Raw genomic sequence first — 18,261 nt, forward strand, 5'->3', positions numbered from 1 at the left:
CCGCCCCGCGGCTCCGCGGCCCTGGGCAGGTGAGAGCGCCACGTCCCCCGCCCCCGCCGGCGGGCTCTGCCCGGCAGCAGGTGAGGGCGGGCCCGGCGCCCGCGGCCCGGGAGCGGCAGCGCTTCACGGGCGGGAGGCGCTTGTGCGGCGCGGTGCGGGGGCGCTTGCCCGCACTCCCGGCCCCCGCGGCGGCCCCGGGCAGCCGACGTGCCGGTGTTCACCCAGGTGTGCTGGTATTTTTCCTCAGAGCGGCTCCCGTCGCATTGGCACAGCTCGTTCGGTACCAGCGCGGGGAGAAACAACAGGTTTGGGGATGCTCGCCATCTCGACGGTAGGTGGGAGGAGTGGCGGCCGCCGCACAAGCCCAGGCGATGCGCCGCATCGTGTGGGGAAGAGCTGCACTGCTGCAGACTCGCTGCTGCGGCACGTGCTTCTGAACAGTCACGTTTAGAGTTGCCCGCAACACATCGCTTCCAAAAAAATGGCTCTGTGAAGAGCCGTCGACGTATCAGTCCTTTCTGTAAAGAAACTCATGGCATACGGGCAAGCAGGTGGAGACACGCAGCTCCCTTAGTCTCGTGTGCTTGGACAAAGTCAACTTCAGCCACCGTGCAGCACTTTCAAGTTCAGGGCATGAGGTCTTCTAGGGGAAGGGATTGTTGCACCAGGAGCCATTTGTGCTCTAAAACAGAAGCAGCTTGGGGCTTGAGTGATAAACGTGCCCTGTGGTTTGTGGGCAGGAGGGCGTTTGGGATACAAGAACAGGCTGAGCTTTACGCTGGAAGGCACAAAACACAGCAGGATCAGCACTGCCTTGATCGAGTTTTCACTTCTGTGATCTGTTAATTGAGGGGCAAAGGTGTCTCTTGGTCCACCTGAGCCTGGGCTTACAACAGCATGGATCAAGGACCAAGAGGTTATCCAAGTGGAAACCCAATGGTGTGCCCTATAGTCAAAATGTCGCCCTAGGCAAAATCCTGCACTGAAACATCATGTGTCCTTACAATGTAATCTCAGTTCCCTCACTTGTGGTCCACATATCCACTAGCATATTCAGGGAGCCAGGCTGAAAAGTCCCAGATGTCTGACGCACTCTGTCCCAGAATGTTTTTTCACATTCTTTTTGGGGATATAAAAAGTAATGTGACTAGCACAATCTATATGAAGTAGCCTGAAGTGGGGATATTACATAAGCTTTTGTGCACAGATCTAGTACCTATATGGATAAGCTGTGCTGTTCAAGGAACCACTTCGGACCAGATCACAATCGCTCAAGTAGCCCAAGCGTACATGGCCCAGCCTAGGCATGGATCAGACCCAATATAGTCTTACAGTGGAGAATACAGAACTGATTGCTGAGCAACTCTGCAGAAGCCACCTTGGGTCTGGTGAAGCCAGCAATGAACTATAGGAGTTAATTCCCAGCTGGTGCCAGGCTCGGTCTCATAGAGACATTGAACTGAAACCTCGATCACACTCCCTTCTGTTATACATAGCTGGCATTTCTGAGCACTCGGAGTCATAGAGAACAGGCTGCATTGCTTTCAAAGTAAACAGAGCAATGCAATTACATTCTGGTCTATTCATACTGTGTGAAATCAGGTTTCCCAACTGCAATCACAGACTGATACAGGATTGTGCTTCACACAAAAAATCAGAATTAGGGATGTTCATTGTCCTAAGGGTCACTTTTCAATGGGTAGTGGTGTTTTTTCAGTTGCTTTGGGTTTTACAAATCAACCTCCACCACTGGTCTTTCCAGTGTTTAAAACTACCTGGAATGTGTACTGTTTCCTGCTGTAATAGCAGTAGAAATTGGTAAACAATAGCTATGTTTCTCATGAAACGTAATTAAGTTTTTGGAATGAGTTGAATCTACCTATGCCCAAAAATCAATGTCTGTCTTTTACTCTGTCTTCAGAGTAAAAAAAATCTGACTAAAATTATTTAATCTACTGTTCTTTGTTTAGCCTGTCTTTTTAAATGCATAATTGCTGCATTTTAGTCAGTGGAAATTACTATATACATGTTAGGACAGCATGTTTATGTTTAAAATAAAATACTTAGTTTTCTTTGAAAATGCCTGCTAGACCTGAAAAATTGAGAACATAAGCCTTTCACTGATTACCAAGGCTTCTGAAGAAAGAAGTACCTTCTTGTCCAGGCAAGTCTTACTCACACTGTAATTTTTTGCAGCTGCCCTAGAAGAATCTGTTGATACCCAGTGCTACAATGGTGGAGTGACAGTGACAGTGGATGGACAGGGAACATCCACAATCATTTTTCATTACATGTGAGAAAAGACACATTGCATAAACAGAAGCAGAAAAAGAAACAACAGGGCACAATGACTCTTCAGTGCACGGAAGCAAGACTTTTCATTTCTCAAGTGAAGTAGAGCACATGGAGAAAAATTTTGTTTGGCCTTGGCTTGTTAGTACAGGAATTAGACTGAATAGGAGAACTGAGAAAATATTCAATGCTGTGATAATCCAACTCAAATCACAGTAAGTTTAACATGTGTCAGAAAGGTTCCCTTGATACTCAATTTGATTTTTTTCTTTTTTTTATTCCAATATTTTCCAGTTCTACACCTTTATTATTTTAAAAGTCCAAAAATATAGGAAAAAGTAAGTCTTAGGTTATTTTTATTTCCAACTGTGTATGTCAGAGATAGCTTTAGAACAAGCTAACATTACTGTGGTTCAGGTGTATACAACTGGTACAGTTCAGTAGTACATAAACAACTCTAAAACAAATGCACCATAGAACTTAAATTACCAAAAATAAACAATAATAAACTATGTAGGGCAGTAGGTAAAGCAATTACCTTTAGAACTTGCACATTAAAAGAAAAATATCTAATTATGATTGAAATTATGAAGCTCTACTACAGATAATATTGAGATATATTACAAAGAAACTTGAAAAGTTGTTGTCACATTTTGGTTTTGTTCCAGTGATGTACAGTCACGTGAAATCTTACATCAGTTTTTTATGAAATTAACATCTGCTTACTGTACTACAATATTTCATGAGTTTATGACTTTGTGTGTATGTTTATGGGGTTAAATTTTTGAAAAACCTGCATGTAAAAACATTTGAAGTAAAATAATGTTGCAGATTGTTTATAGATTCCTTATGGATTATAGAAATAAAAGCAGTCAGGAAGCTGCAGTGTTTTTAACATTGGTAAACAAATACTGGATTAAAGTGCAACAGTCCCTCTGACAGCACACCCGCTCTGTGCTGAAAGGAAATCTTTTCATCTCTGCAGAGAAGCAAAGAAAAATTTCAATGTCAGGTGTGTTTCTCTCGAAAGTCGGTGATAGCCTTCCAGAGCGTGCATAGCATTCCTCCTCTGAAAAGAAAAAGGATAAAGACACTCAGGTACAAAGATACCCTCTAGCCTCAAAGCATTCCAATTTAGGTGCTTTCTGATTTTCTTGCCCTGGTTTTGATCAATGAAATTCAGTGGGAAGGCTGATCAAAGGTGAAATTCAACATGCAATACTCAAATAGAGAACAGAGTCCTTTCCTGATTATAGTACAGGGTAATTGTTCCACTTGGCAGATGCCTGCTGTCTGGAATTCAGACTTCTGGTCCAAAGGACTTGCATAACCCACATCTGACTTCCAACACGATTAAAGTGTCAATTACGTAAAAATCTTAACACTTGCCTTTTATTGTAATTTTTTAGTTACTTTTTTTTAAACTGACTGGGCACGCACGTAGTGTTGATAATTTCCATCGTTTCTACTTAAACTTGGTACTGCAGTGACCCACACACCTGGCATGATTAGGTGAAATCTAGTGTTACTTGCAGTCCATAAGTAAGATTTCTGAAGTTTGATGATGATGATAAACTACTGAAAGTTTTGCTATCTCTACCTTTTCAAATAAAAGCAAGGCTCTAATGGGATAATCAGTGTCTCCAGGTGTAGGGTAAATGCTTACCCTAATATTTTGCCTTTAATAGAAATAGCTTATTTTAAAATTTAAACAGTATCCAGCTGTTTAGCAGGACTGTGTCAGCATACAAAGACATACTGGAAAATGTTACTTATTTTAAATTAATACTGCACAATACAATAAATTAGTATCAGTTATTTTCTCTTGAAACAAAGCACAACTCCTGCTCAGCACAGTTCATTTAAATGTGAAGCATTACCTCAGTCTCAAACATTTCAGATCATCTCGTGTAACATAGCAGAGAACATCCGTTAAGGTATAGTCTTCAGCCAAGAACTGCAAAAAGAAGTTTAAATTAACATTTTGTTAGAAATACCATTTAGCTTCCTAAGCTCGTGTTCCTAGGATTATCTGCCCTTAAAAATAGAAGGTTACACCTGGAAGAAACCTAAAATTGATCTAAAATGTGGTACATGTAACAGATTAATCCACATTTGTTTTAAAAATACAACGGAGCTACTTAAATTTTACACTGTATATTCTGCGTTGGCATACCAAGCACAACTTGAAAGGTGTAATGCTTTTACAGCTACTCAAAACCTTTGTCAACTGGCATTTCTGTTGTTACCACTGATATCTCAGAATCGCAGACTTCAGTGAACACAAATCAGAGCATAATTAGTACCACATTTAACCCACAAGGAAATTAAAAACAACATTTAAGGCCTACCTTTTCAAGACTGGCATCTAAATTTGATGTAATTGGATTTGGATGAACCTTTGATCTCATATGTAGGAGTGATAACTACATGCAAGTGTTCCTGAGTCAGCTGATATTCTGAGGTGCTCAACACCTCTAAAATTATATAATTTGCTGCAGAGCATACTGATCTACTTCAGCATATTTTGCTTCGGCACAGTTAGCTAAGCGTGAACAGGTACACTGTATTCAGCATATCATCAGCAGGGACTGCTGCAATGTGTAAAGACACTGAAAAAGCAAGTGTCTATTTACCAGGACATTTTATTCCCTTATTCCTAATCGGATTTAGGAATTATTAATAGAATTGTATTTTTAAGAAGGCCTTTACATTCATGGCTTTTTCTTATCATCTGAAAACAAATTGATCTCTCAAAATGTGCTGAAGTAATTAAAAAGGTTTGATATCTTCTTGTACTGAGACACAAAACAGTACTGCAACTGTACTAGAAAGTGAACAGAATCATTGCTACCTTGTTTATTGTGGCCTCATCAGCTCCATGAACTCTCAGCCAGTTTATGAGATCCGGGTCTTCAGTCCCTGTGCCAGTGGAATGACGATGACAGACAGACAATCCAGGAATATCTGAAATGAGCATTTCTGAGATAAGGTTTTATGTTGCCAAAGCAACCTCTTGTTATTTTTGACTCCTGAAGCACTTTCTTCTGTGAGCTTTCCATTCAAGCTTAGAATACCAGTATCACCATAAATAAAGATAAATGTCAATTCCCAAAACCCACACTTAATTACAATTTATAGACATTAAGTATTCCACTTTGCTAGGGGTACAGTTCAAGTAGTGTGAACACTGATAGAGATTTTCTGCCCTCTTCATAAAATGACTTTACAAGTACAAGGCACATCGATTTCACTGTCACTGTTTCTATACAAAGGTTGTTGCATCGATTAACTGAACTGTTCAGTGCAACTCATACAATCGGTGCACAGGCAATGCCTTGGATTGAGGATCAGTTGCTTTTGGGAAGCAACACTTCCCTGAAGCATATTACACAGAAACATCAAACTGCACTAGCACTTCCACCTTCTTCGGGGCAGATAACACAGCAAAGTCGGCTTCCCTCAGAAACCTTTAAGTTGTATTTACATTTCACCATTTAGATCCTCTTGAACTTTCAGTGGAACAATTGGGACAGGCTGTAATTCAAGGAACACATACCTAACATACTAGATTATCCTCTTTAGAAATATTTGTTCTGTAGAATATGAGCCTCGTACTCTTCCATATAATCACAAACAAAAATATTTAAATTGTACCATTCCTTGTACTTTGATTAACAAATTCAGTAATTTGTTTCCACAATGTACATTCTTACTTCAGAGCAAACCCTACCAGAAGCAGCATAATAAAGCATCTTTGCTGAAGACTGGCTCAATAAAATGAACAGATGTTTAGCTGGCACCATTTCATCTGCAGCTATATAGTATAAAATTTTTCCTTGAAAATTTTTCTCACCTATTGGCTGTGACCTGAGCCGTAGGTTTCTGATCTCTTGATCTTTTTCTTCTATAGCTTGATGTAAGAGGACTTGAAATTCTCTCTCCTTTTGAACCAACTCCTCCAATAACCTGTCAAGTAACCAGAAGAAAGCACACATTTCCTTAATTAGCTTCAATTTTCAGGAAAGCAAAGATCTTACTATACTTAAACTGGAAACATTCCTGACAAAGAGAAAGACAGACTTCTTCAGCTTTCACAGGAATATTCTCTCACCATAGATTTATTATGACCTATACCAAGATATAAACATTCATTGGTTCCTAAAACTATAGCCCTAAAAAAAAAAAGCCCTAAACATATACACACTCACTCACTAAACAAGTGAAAAAGTATAAAGTGTCAGTGAAATTTCTACAGCCGGCATTCTGCTTTAAACAAAACTGTGTAACTGAGAACAATATCAAAGTGTTTCATAAACCAAGGGCTAAACTTTGTGACGTAATCCTTTGTAAGGAAGAATGTCAGTTCACATCTCTCCAGCAGACATTTTCAAGGGTATGGCAAGGGTGGAGCTGTGATGAAAATGTGGTGAAAACTTATGGTTGCATTTCTTAAATGTGGAAAACACATTCTTAACCACAGATAGGCTGCCCCTTCTTCCCATACGAGGCACTTCGTGCCTGCCCTCCTAGACTACGTTAAGAGTGAGAAAAGAGGAGGCAAAATACTTGCATCCTCCCCTAAGCAATTACATTTGAGAATGTCAAGCAGGAGTAAATTGGAACCTGCATTTGACCTCCATCATAACACAAACCCAGAGAGAAACCCAGAGAGATTCAGTAGCCAGCACCTTTCAAACTGATCAAAAGAAAATAGTCAGAATATAATGGAAAATTATTATGTGAAACTGCTGCAGCTTTCAGAAAAGTGATTTAGTAAAAGAGGGGATTTGTGAACAATGTCTTTTCAGGAACTTGATATGAGAAACTGGACATGGAGAACACACTCAGAAACCTGTTACTGACTTCTGAGTCTTAGGAATTTCTGCCTTGAAAGAACTGCAGCACTTTCATCCGTTTCCTGAAATCTTTGTCAGCCTGAAAACTCTGCAATAACTGTTCCATTTTGGCCTGTTTCCTTTTATTTTTATTTTTTTTACACCAGTTGAGCATTACACCTTTTTTTCTGGGACAATGAAAGATAGGAATTCAGTTAGAAAATGTGCCACAAAAGCACCTTGCCTGTCTTTGCACAGAATTAAACTGCATCCCATATGAATGCTTTATAAAAACATCTATTCCTACTCTTAGCTTGCACGCAGGCCTACCAGCAGCATAGTTGCATTTGAATGCTTCTACACCCAAGCTAATAATTCTTAACAGGTCCACTCTCCTTGGGAACAGAGCTGCTTTGTGCATCTCTGCACCCCCACAGCTTGGTCATTCTCAGTGCAGATTGGTATTCTGTACAGACAAGTCACCTTCCAGTTAACTTATTCATATTCTGTCTCATCATGGCTAGGCTTTGCGAACAAAGATTTGGGAAGGCTCTTTCCACGTTTGTTACAGCCACGCTGGTGGCTTATGAGGCCAATACGTGACAGACATATCCGATTGCGAAAGGCAGAAAGACTCCTTAGATGGTGTATTCTGCAAAACAAGGTTCTTTCTGCGTTGCCTTTTCTCCTCGAGAGTGATCCTGTGTGCGTTCTCAAAGAGACAGCTGCGTTATAGATGGTGTGTCTCCAGGCCTCCCGACTGGAGGCCAGAGTAGACCAGTTATGGTGACCAATAAGGTCAAGGCTGAGATGTTGTTTCAGGGATATTCTGTCTATTCTGGTTGAAAAAGGCCTCCAGGGCCAAATAGTGAATTATTTTCTCCTGATAACTGCTTGCTGCTTATCCCAGTGAAGCTTTCATTAAGATTTAAACAACTGTCCGCATTATGTACCTCAAAATTTCTGTGTGAATGACTGGATGTGATTATTTGGCCAAAGGCTTTGCAGCTGAGAAATTTACAGAAGCAAAGTGCTAGCAAAAAAGTACCTCTACAAATTGATCATTTTTGAGGCTATTCCCCACCATAAACTTGTGAATTAAAGTGAGCCAATCTAAAATAGTTATGTATTTATTTAATCAATAAGGCATTTATCAATAAGGCATTCCAAATTTTCTCAGTGGTCACAAGCAAGAAAATTAATTGTAACATAAGAACCCAAAAATACTGTTACTTTATTAAAAACAGTACAGTCTAATGAATTCCTCTAATTATGGCAATCTTCTTGGACACATTTAAAAGTAAAGTGCAATTTAACATTTTAACTTCAATTGGAACTGTAACTCCAAAGAATGTCCTATTGGCATAACCACTGTCTTATTGAAGACATGTTCTCTTTCTATCAAGATCACATTTAAAATTTACTGAGGTCAGTAGGGAATCCCATGTCATAAATCCAATGCTGCAAAAGCTAAATATCTACTTTAAATAGACTGGTATATTTTAATGAAAAGAAAACAAAATATATAGAAGGTAATTTGAATAAAAGAACAGAGACAGATTTTTCTCTGACATTTCTTAAACAAACAAAAAAAACCCAAAGAACCACTTTTCAGGTTTAAAGTGCAATGCATACATTTCTGAAAAAAAATCCAATATCCAAACCTCTGGCTCATTTCTTCTTTTAAACAAAACACCTATTTTTCACATCTTTCTCTGATGAACAAATCTTTAATAAAAAGATAATGGCTGCTGGTAAGCACAGATCCTGCTTGCAGTGAATTCTGCGCACAAAACAAGTCTGAAGTATCTTCCTCGCGGAGTTCATATGTGGCTGTCAGTCAGCTTGAGTTCACTCCCCAAGAATAACTACAGAAAAGAACAGCAAGTTCTGCCTTCGTGGAAACAAAGCATAACACCATTCATCAGCCATACAGAGGAGATGAAGGAGAGAAAAAGCAGAAGCTTGGCAGCAAGTCAGTTTTTTCCAGACCTTCCTTGAAAGGGCACCTGAAATCAAGACCGACCTTAACTTGCATCATTACTGTTTTGAAATCATTAAAACTAACAAAAATGATCAGTCACAGCTAAACATTTTGTCATTTAAATGAACACCTTGCAGTGCTATGGAATTTTGGCAATCACTTCTCTTCTAGCACAGGTATTTTAAAAGCTAAACAATATGTACGGTCCCAAGTAGGCTAGTGTCTCTGTCTCCTGATGTCCAGACTCACCTGTTTGTCTCTAATTTTAGCCTGCCCAGCTGGACACTCAGTGATCTGTGAGCAGCCTGGGAGTCATGGGATACTGTAGAGCTGAGTGTGCTTACACCTGAGGTAGCTACTGCATCTTCCATGACAATGCAAGGCTGCTGGATGGCTTGATTCTGGGGCTGTTCATCTTGATCTTCAACTTCTATATCATCTTGATCTGCTGTATCACTTTCAGATGCAAGACTAAAATGTGGCCTCAATTCTATTAAAATATAAGCAAAAGAAAAAACAGTAAAGATGTTACACATTAGTTAAACATTAAAACAAAAGCAGACCTAAGTGACTATTTGCAGATCATCCTATAGTTTGGGGTAAACCAGATCTGAAATTTCTATAACAAGAGAACAGATGATATTTTCTAGAGTTTTAAGACCACTTAAAATGTAACAGCATCTAATTTTTGCAAATTATTATTCAGCCTATTGAATGTTAAAAAGCTCTAAAAACCAAACATTTGGATGAATATGATTCCAGATTTGGCTAGCATTTTATTTCAAATTGTGCTGAAGTATTGTGTGCAGCAGAAGTTCTTTTGCTTAATTCCATTCTCAATAATTTGTATTTTCTATGTGTCTCACCTGAAATCTTTTATCAAACAAATTGTTATTTCTTTTAAATCCAGCTATTACTGCTATTGCTATTCTGTCATATTTGGCATTATCTCATTAGAAGAACACCATGTTTACCAAAAAATTTTATCCAAAGATATAGAGAGGAAATGACAAAAAGACCCCTCTCCCAAGAATTAAAAGCAGCACACTTCCCTTCTGCTTATTAGAGGGAACACTGCCTACTTTGTAATGATGCACATCCATAAAACTGTGCACACAAAGCTGTACGTGTACTCTGGTTTATTATGTCCTGTTTAAACCACCTACCAGAGTTTACCAGGTATGCAAGATACGGACACAAGATCTGATACTCCTACAGAACCTATTATTGCAACAACATCTGTTTGTTAACTCTAACCATTTAATATAAATCTTTCTTCCTTCCTTCAATTGTGGTTCCTTACTGTTAAGAACTCCCTCTGGTCTCCTCACCGAAAAGTATTTTTTTTCCCAAATCACACTTGGTTTTTGCCCTTTCTGCTGAATAACTAATAAGTATGTTTCTGTTCTTTACAAAAGAAACATCTGTTCCATGATCTATTTCATCTCTTCATTTCAATGCTACATACCTTTTTCAAGACTCAACATACTAAGATCAACAGAGCTGTGCTTCCTCTATATTAAAGAAAGCAAATTTATTATAAAGCAGTTACCCAAATATTGACAGGCAAATATGCCAGAATTTGCTTCGAACTTCTGTTCTTATTAGTGTGATGGAGAAGTTCTTTGCCATTGTTCACCACCAGGAAGTATAACTGTATAAAATCTGCTTTGCAACACTCCTTAAACATCCCATTACTTTTAGAAGCGTTAGGGCCAGAGATAAATCTTCACATCATTCTTAGGAGGGGAAAAAAAAAGGTACCAAAAAAAAAAAAGAAAAGAAAAGAAAAAAAAAAAGTAGTCAGATGAAGGCAAGGGAAAGCAAACAGAAGTAGGGTAAGGCCATTAGGGAAGATGCAGATGATCAGTGCCCAAACACTATTAGGGCAGAGAGGCTTTTGTTTAAGCTTGAACTCGTACAATTAATGCTGATACTAAGCTGTATGGGAAAGAACAGTCTATTAAGGAGGATTCCACAGAACTCTTATTATACAGGAGTAAAGTACATGCCTATTAAAGTTGTTCAGCACTCTAATCAGAGGACAGATTGTCTTTATGACTTGAAAGTAACACACAAACCCTACTTATACCTTGATGGTTGTGTTAGGGATATGGAAAATACCAAGGAGAACAGGAATGGTTGTAACTTTTGTAGGAATTTTCAGATCCCCTTATTGATAATATAAGACTTAACCTACTGCAGAAAATGGGAAACTAAGTATTCTGACTTCAGACTTAAAGCATTAAATCATATATTTTAAAATATCACCATTAATTCCATTGTTAAAAGTTTAAGAAGCAGCAGAGAAATTAACTCTGGAAATAGGCAGAGAAATAACAGAATGGGCTACACTTTCTTCCAAACAGATTCCTTCCCTCGGTGAAGCCAGGCATTCTACTTTCACAACATTCAAAATCTAATATTCAGAGTGCAGGCACTACAGACTGGTTTGGTTTTTGTGGGTTTCAGATGTTTAGGGTTGTTTGTTGATTTTTGTCCTGGTTTTTTTTTTTAGACAGCTTCTGACCATAAGCAAGAGAAACTTCCACGAGCTCCAAAAAGCACATAATTAATCTACACTTTGTAAAATACCTTCCAAAATCTGCATGTGCTAGTAAGAGGCCTGTCCTCTGGATTTCAAGGGGCAACATTGTGCTTCTCAAAAAATTAGATCCATGAGCACATTAACCTTGTGTTGCAGAATAGTTTAGATTATGCATCATGGAAAGGTGCTTTCCAAAATAGCTTGGACACCTCACTGATTAGCTTTTGAATTGCAAAACAGACAGTGAACAGGAAAAAAGTCACTACTGGTTTCAAAGTCTTAAGTGAAGCATCATAATCACATCTCTAAAACATGTTTAAAGAGATCAGCTGATAAATATTTCCTGAGTATTAAGAAATTACTCACCTGGGACCAGAATTGTAATAGCAGTCTGCACAGCTTTTCTGATTATGCTGTCCAGTGCAAACATCCAATGTGGCTTGATGTTATGATTTCGGAGAACTTTATTGACCTAGTAATAGAAAATTCAGTTCAGATATTACATACCCCAGAAATCAAAACTATATGTCAGCATTATATAAAGTGTTTAAACTTATAGATGCTGTATCCAAGCAGGTGATTAAAACTATTTCTTGATAGCAACATTGTCAACTTCCTCCATTTTTTTTATGTCATACAATATTTTGTATTTTTTTATCTCGTATTAGTTCCTGTGTTAGGTGATTTTTGATTACTGTGATACTTAACCTTCATGGCTGTGGAGAGAAACTTAAAAAGAATGCCAGCAAGACAAATAACAAAGACCATGTTATTAAAGGCTTGTAACTGAAGCTAATTAATCTTGTTATTTTTTTTGCATCATTTTCACTGCTTGCTCTAAGCAATACTTGTCTATTTTAAAGTACAACTGTAGGAAATATCAAAAGACTAATGTAATACCACTCCTACTTAACTAAAAAAATAGTTAATTAACATTTGTTTAAACAGTCAGGGGACTTTGTTTGTGTGCTGTACCATTTTCTCTTTCCTTCTACTTTTTACTTTATATAAGCACATCATTTCTACTCTGGGTTGCTCCTAATTGCTTACAGGCCTGCTTTCAAACTGCTTTTAGCCATATTCCCAGGGGCCTTTTATGGATGCTCCATGCCACTTGCAAGAACATCTCTACTTCAGGGGAATTGTTTTCCCCCTCCCACATGACAGGGAAGAAGCAGGTGAGGTGACAGTGCTATAATGAAATGCCTAGACAACATTAAATAGCAATCGCAAAAAACAGACTATTAATCATATTATTTTCACTGCCCCAAAGCTATCATATTCAGTATAGGTACCTGTACTGGGTTTGGCTGGGATGGAGTTAAATTTTTTTCACAGCAGCCCACATGGTTCAGTGTTTCAGAGTGATGACTAAAACAGCCTTGATAACACACCCATGCTTTACCTATTGCTGAGCAAAGCTTACATAGTGTCAAGGCCTTCTCTGTTTCTTGTGCTGCCCCACAGCAAGTAGGCTGCAGGTGGACTAAAAGCTGGAAGGGGACATGGCCAGCACATCTGACTCAAATCGACCTAAGAAATATTCCCTTCCATATAACATCATGCTCAGCAATAAAACTATAGGCTGGTTTTTCCAAAGGAGACATTGCTCAGGGATAGGCTGGGCATTATTCTGCTAATGGTGAATGATTGCTTTTGCATCACTTGATGTAAGTTTTTTCCCCCTCCACTCTTTATTTTGACCCACAAGTTTTCTCACTTTTGGTCCTTCCAATTCTGTTCCTCATCCTGCTGGGAGGGAGGGAGTGAGTGACTGGGTTGGGGCTTTCCTCTACCTGCCAGCCTGGGTCAACTCACCACAGCTGTACCTACGTCTCCTCAATTCTATTGCCAGTGGCCACAAGATGGCACTTAGACACTGTGTTTGGAGTTGGAGAGCTATCAGCAGTGCCAGGAGCCCCTGCCCTGTACCTGACACCTGGACAGCAGCTGCTCAAGGGCCCCAAAAGTCTGCCCACTGCCCTCCGAGGCAGCATGACTCCCCTTTGCAAGCACTTAGCACCTTCCCTTACTGACTGCTACCAAGACATTGACGTGTTTAGGTAAGTGCAGCTTATTTGGGAAATGAAGAAACGCGATGTAACTTTATCAAGAACACAGCAATCTACAGTAATGGGATTTAGCTATTTACATTTCATCACAAAACTACTTTTGCTTGGTTGGTTCCATGAAGATGTTGTGATATTAAACCTTGTTACCTAAGATTACCTTATTAAATCCCGAGAACAAGCGAAGTACTTTCCCCCTCACTTTCATCAGTATCTAAGTCTCTGCCTATCTGAGGCCTTGATATTGTTTTGGATTTCAGTGTACTACTTTAGAAATCTACAGTGTGTCCAAAAGAACTAAGACTGGGCACATATAAAGCAAAGTTTTTCTTTGAACTTTCTGTGGGTTTAATTAAATAATAAAGAGCTAGCAATGGAAAAGACATTTTTCAGTTACAAACCAGCAACTTGTAATGATGAAGTTAACAGAAGGTGGTAAATTTTTTATTTATAAGAATACAACTCAGGCAATTACCACCAAACAACTGATGCCCAGCATCATCTCTATCAGAACACCAACCCAGGTTTTTTACTGTTCCCCCCTCCATTTTTTTTTAATCTTGTATGCTTGGTTTTTTTCTTGTAAGTGTCAAAAGAATATTATTATGAGGCTAAGGAGAATGGATAGCTGAGAGTGTACTCAAAAGAATCAAAGTGAAAACTTTGATTTGTAGAAACATCTATTTTACAGATTAATTTCAAACTGAGGGTTTTTTTACAAATAGCATTTAATTCTTATTAGTGTAGTCTCTGCAACAGTTTACATGCTATGCCATCCTTCCTGACAGATCTTTTACTTGTCAGTGCCCCAGGTTTAAATGCTAACAGAATCATCCACCTCAAATGCCTACTTGGATTGCCATTTCAGTTGAACTGTGTGACTTCGGTCTGGGCAAGTGATACTCAGCACAGCTGCACCCTCCCCTGTTCATTATTCATCCTAATAATTAAGCCTAACTGCTTGTGATTAAATACATAGCTTAACAAGAAAAAACATTGCTTTTTGTAAACTAGCTATTTAAAGGCTATCCAAGCATGTTTCATTGCTCAATGTAGGAAATAATAAATTTTGCATTAATTATCGATACAAAAGTAACCTTTTTAAATTCCTCCTTATCCTGCTTGTTATAAATTGAAATGAAGATAACTTATTTGGCAGAAATCTGCTGCTAACCAGAAATACTAGAATAAGAACTCACTACAATATTACAAGGTAGACAGACTACTAATGGGGGTATAGAGTGGTTTAATGCATTAGTTTGTAAGAGGAGTCAAGTTCAAGAAATTTGCATTTATGTAGGATAAGCCTGACATTCACTGTTGGTCTTATTTACCAGAAAACCCTCCAAAAGGAAATTTTTTTTTAAAAGGTTTTCCTGCTTTAATATTATGCCACAATATTCACACAACTATTGTGAGCCTTCTAGATCTTTAATCAGAAGATCTGAAAAAATCTCAGTTGGGTTCAGGATCTGTGTCCTGCCAAAGGATCACATAGCATCCAAATCAAGTCATGGCTGTTGCCTGGATTTTTCTTATTACAGGTACAAAACCTTCAAATATTATTGTTTCAGTAACTCTGGGTAGAAGTTAATCAAGGTCTGTTTGCTTCTGGCTTTTTTGGGGGGGCAGGAGCAGTTTTGATGTAGGAATTTCTTAGTAAAAATCACAACTTACAGCATCTTGAAAACCAAACAGCACAAGCTGCACTTGACTGATACCATGGCTGTCAAAGTCTAACTCCAGCTTCAGTTTTGAAAGAGTGGTTGCAATGATTTTGCGATCAGTGGACCGTACAAACTCTCTGAGGCTCGAAACGAGTGTTGTGATATGTTCCCATTTTAGCTTGGGTTCTTCGGCTCCCTGGTAGAAAGAGAGAAAAAGAAATAGTTTTGACAGCCATCTCTTGAAACATACATCCAAAGGGACTTAAGCCAATAACACCAGTTGGCAATAAAAATTTTCAGAAACTCTGCTGCTATGGTTAAGGGAAAGGTGCAGCTGCAGGTCAGGTAATGGTACCAGTGTAACTGCAGCAGTACAAAGCTCTATCGCTCAGCTCCCTGGTAATGCAAGTAATCTGATGAAAAAGTAGCTGACTTTGGTTTAAATCAGTTGCTGAAGAGTATGTGCACACTGTAGTCAGTATGGCTTTTTGTACAGCAGGGAAAAGATATGAATAAATATACTGTGCTCTGAATACTACAAATTACTCTTAATTGCAAACAAACATGTACTTTGCAGTGCTTCCAATTTCTGCATGCCCCTCAGAGACAACATGCAAAATCTTCCAGCAGCTTTTAAAAGAAGAGATTAGTCAAAGCAATGCAGGAGGCTCTGGAAGGGACTAGTTCTTTCTTACGTAACTTCCTAATTTCTCTTAATACAGAACTTCTCTTAGAGCAGGTCTACAAAGGTCTTACCTTTCTAGTACAAATAGTCATATGCCTATTTTTAAAAGCTTTTGTGTTTTTGCATGAGCTATCAAAGTAGCAAAAAGCTCAAAAGCATTAATCAGAATAACCAGTATAGGTAACTAGGAAGTAGAGGACTGTATTTGCTCTCATAAGTAAAGTTATGCCAACTGAATGCAAATTTCAGTTCCAAATCTTAAAATGAAGCCAGAGTTGTTGTTCAACATAAAGTATTAGATAACTATTCTAAAGAAAGTTAAGTACATATTCATATAGACTAAAGATATCTAACACTGATTTCCATAACAGAAGGACATACGATCTTTGGTTCTGTTGCATTTGCTAGTTTCATGCTGTGAATGTTACAGCTGGCCAGACACCAAGAACTCTTGTTTGCCAAAAACACTCAGCTTTTAACTACAGTACGTTAATTCTGATCTGGATGAAACAAACATAAATTGATTACTTGAGAGAGAAACTAAAATTTAAAAAAAAGTTTTAAAAAGTGCAAAAGTTCTAGAGCAGCCAAAGCACTGACTAAAGCATCCATCTGAGATAAAAGATCCTATCCTCTGATCTTGATCCACGTTGGAGAATTCACTTGATGATTTCCTGTACTGAAGTGGATCCCTCACTGTCCTGCAGTAGCATATCTCCTTTTTGTGTAAATAATTAAAAAGACACTAGGGCAGATAGGTAAATGCACACTGTAGCCCTGGACTAGAGATCAAAGTCCATCAGGGCAACTGTGGGGACAGGACAGCCAGTATGACTCCCTAATTAGAAACACTGACCAATTTTGTGAGGGCCATTCTCCTCCCCTAGCCCCCATACCCAATGACTTTGTTGAAACCTTTCTTGTGAAAAATTTTTGTGAAGAGAAAAATGCTATCAAATCCTAAATGAGGCCTAACAAGCAAGTAACTTCTTGCATTTAAGCAGGACATACCAAGAAGCCAACTCAAATTCCCCTTAACTGCAGTTACTACAACTTTCTGGTGGTTTGAGTAAGTTTCCTACTCTCTGAACAGGGTCCCTCTCCCAAGGAAGAAAACAGTTTTTGGAAGTCAGAGTTCTACATCCTCTTGAAGGGCAACCAGTGCCATGAATATGTACTTTGAACTCACAGGCTGTACAACTCTGTGTCTCTCTGAGTCTCTCTGCTTCTCTCTCAGGCTGTTCCAGCCCCAGCTGAGAAAGGCATTAAGCAACAAGCAAACTCTCTTGGTTTTGAGACTGAGTTTCAGCCTCTCACAATCACTGATTATTATTTTCATACACATATTAACAACTGTATCTGTTATAGCAACACTCTAGCAAAGCACAGATCACAGCAAACTCTCTCATTGACTCCTACTTAAACACTTTCTAAGGGTACTAGGACAACTGTGGAGTTTAAACACACAGCCCCCTAAGAGTTAGAAACAATATTTATTAGCATGGCAGCAATTTTCAAGTATATTAACTGTAGCATAAGAATCATATTGGTTTGCATCAGTTTCTAAACAGTACTATCTTTAGAACATGAATTGTCATGTTTTATACGAATAAGTTTTAGACCAGCAATACTTTGCCTTGAGAATGAAGTGAGTCAATTAACTCCTAAGACACACACACAAACAAGAACAAAAGAATCTCATCATCCTATTACGGTGTTGCAACATTTAGCAGTGTGGTCATGACCTGTTATTTATTCAGTGTCATCCTGAACTGATACATCATCATAATGAATCATCCCCACAAAGGAGTGCCAAAAGGCCATTCTGCAATTATTTTGTTGTTTGCTGTAACCCCCAGTGTTACTACACCTTTCCTCCATATGTGCTCCCAAAGATCATTGAGGAATAGCTGTGATAGCTAGCCCCCTCTTTCCCCTTTTATGGTTGTTGGCTAGAAGGCAATGGTGTACCAGTCAGCCCCATTTTTTCTACACAATAACCTAAGGCCAGACAGGCATAAACCTCCCTATGTCGAACGAGTTGGCCAGAAGGTAGAACTTTTAAAGGGAGCCAAGATAATCCCCTCCTGGAGATGATCCTATTATATGAGTTGACTGGACAGCCTCAGATAGTCCAACTGGAAGATCACCGGCAAAATAGAGTACCATGAAAGCATG

General features: G+C 38.8%; 1 protein-coding gene across 1 annotated transcript in view; it reads right to left on the reverse strand.

The window, feature by feature from the left end:
• Positions 1-2,631: 2,631 nt before the first annotated feature.
• MAP3K5 (mitogen-activated protein kinase kinase kinase 5) overlaps positions 2,632-18,261 on the reverse strand; it is a 104,962-nt gene continuing 89,332 nt past the window's right edge. The window contains exons 24-30 of the mRNA XM_027633853.1: positions 15,409-15,594; positions 12,029-12,134; positions 9,364-9,604; positions 6,149-6,261; positions 5,147-5,259; positions 4,173-4,249; positions 2,632-3,361 (exon numbers count right to left, since the gene is read on the reverse strand). Coding sequence (XP_027489654.1) covers positions 3,301-3,361; positions 4,173-4,249; positions 5,147-5,259; positions 6,149-6,261; positions 9,364-9,604; positions 12,029-12,134; positions 15,409-15,594 — 897 coding nt within the window. The 3' untranslated portion in view covers positions 2,632-3,300. The remainder of the gene's footprint in view (positions 3,362-4,172; positions 4,250-5,146; positions 5,260-6,148; positions 6,262-9,363; positions 9,605-12,028; positions 12,135-15,408; positions 15,595-18,261) is intronic.

The sequence above is a fragment of the Corapipo altera genome, unplaced genomic scaffold (assembly GCF_003945725.1).
Source record: "Corapipo altera isolate COAL_440 unplaced genomic scaffold, ASM394572v1 2b, whole genome shotgun sequence".
NCBI classification, from domain to species: domain Eukaryota; kingdom Metazoa; phylum Chordata; class Aves; order Passeriformes; family Pipridae; genus Corapipo; species Corapipo altera.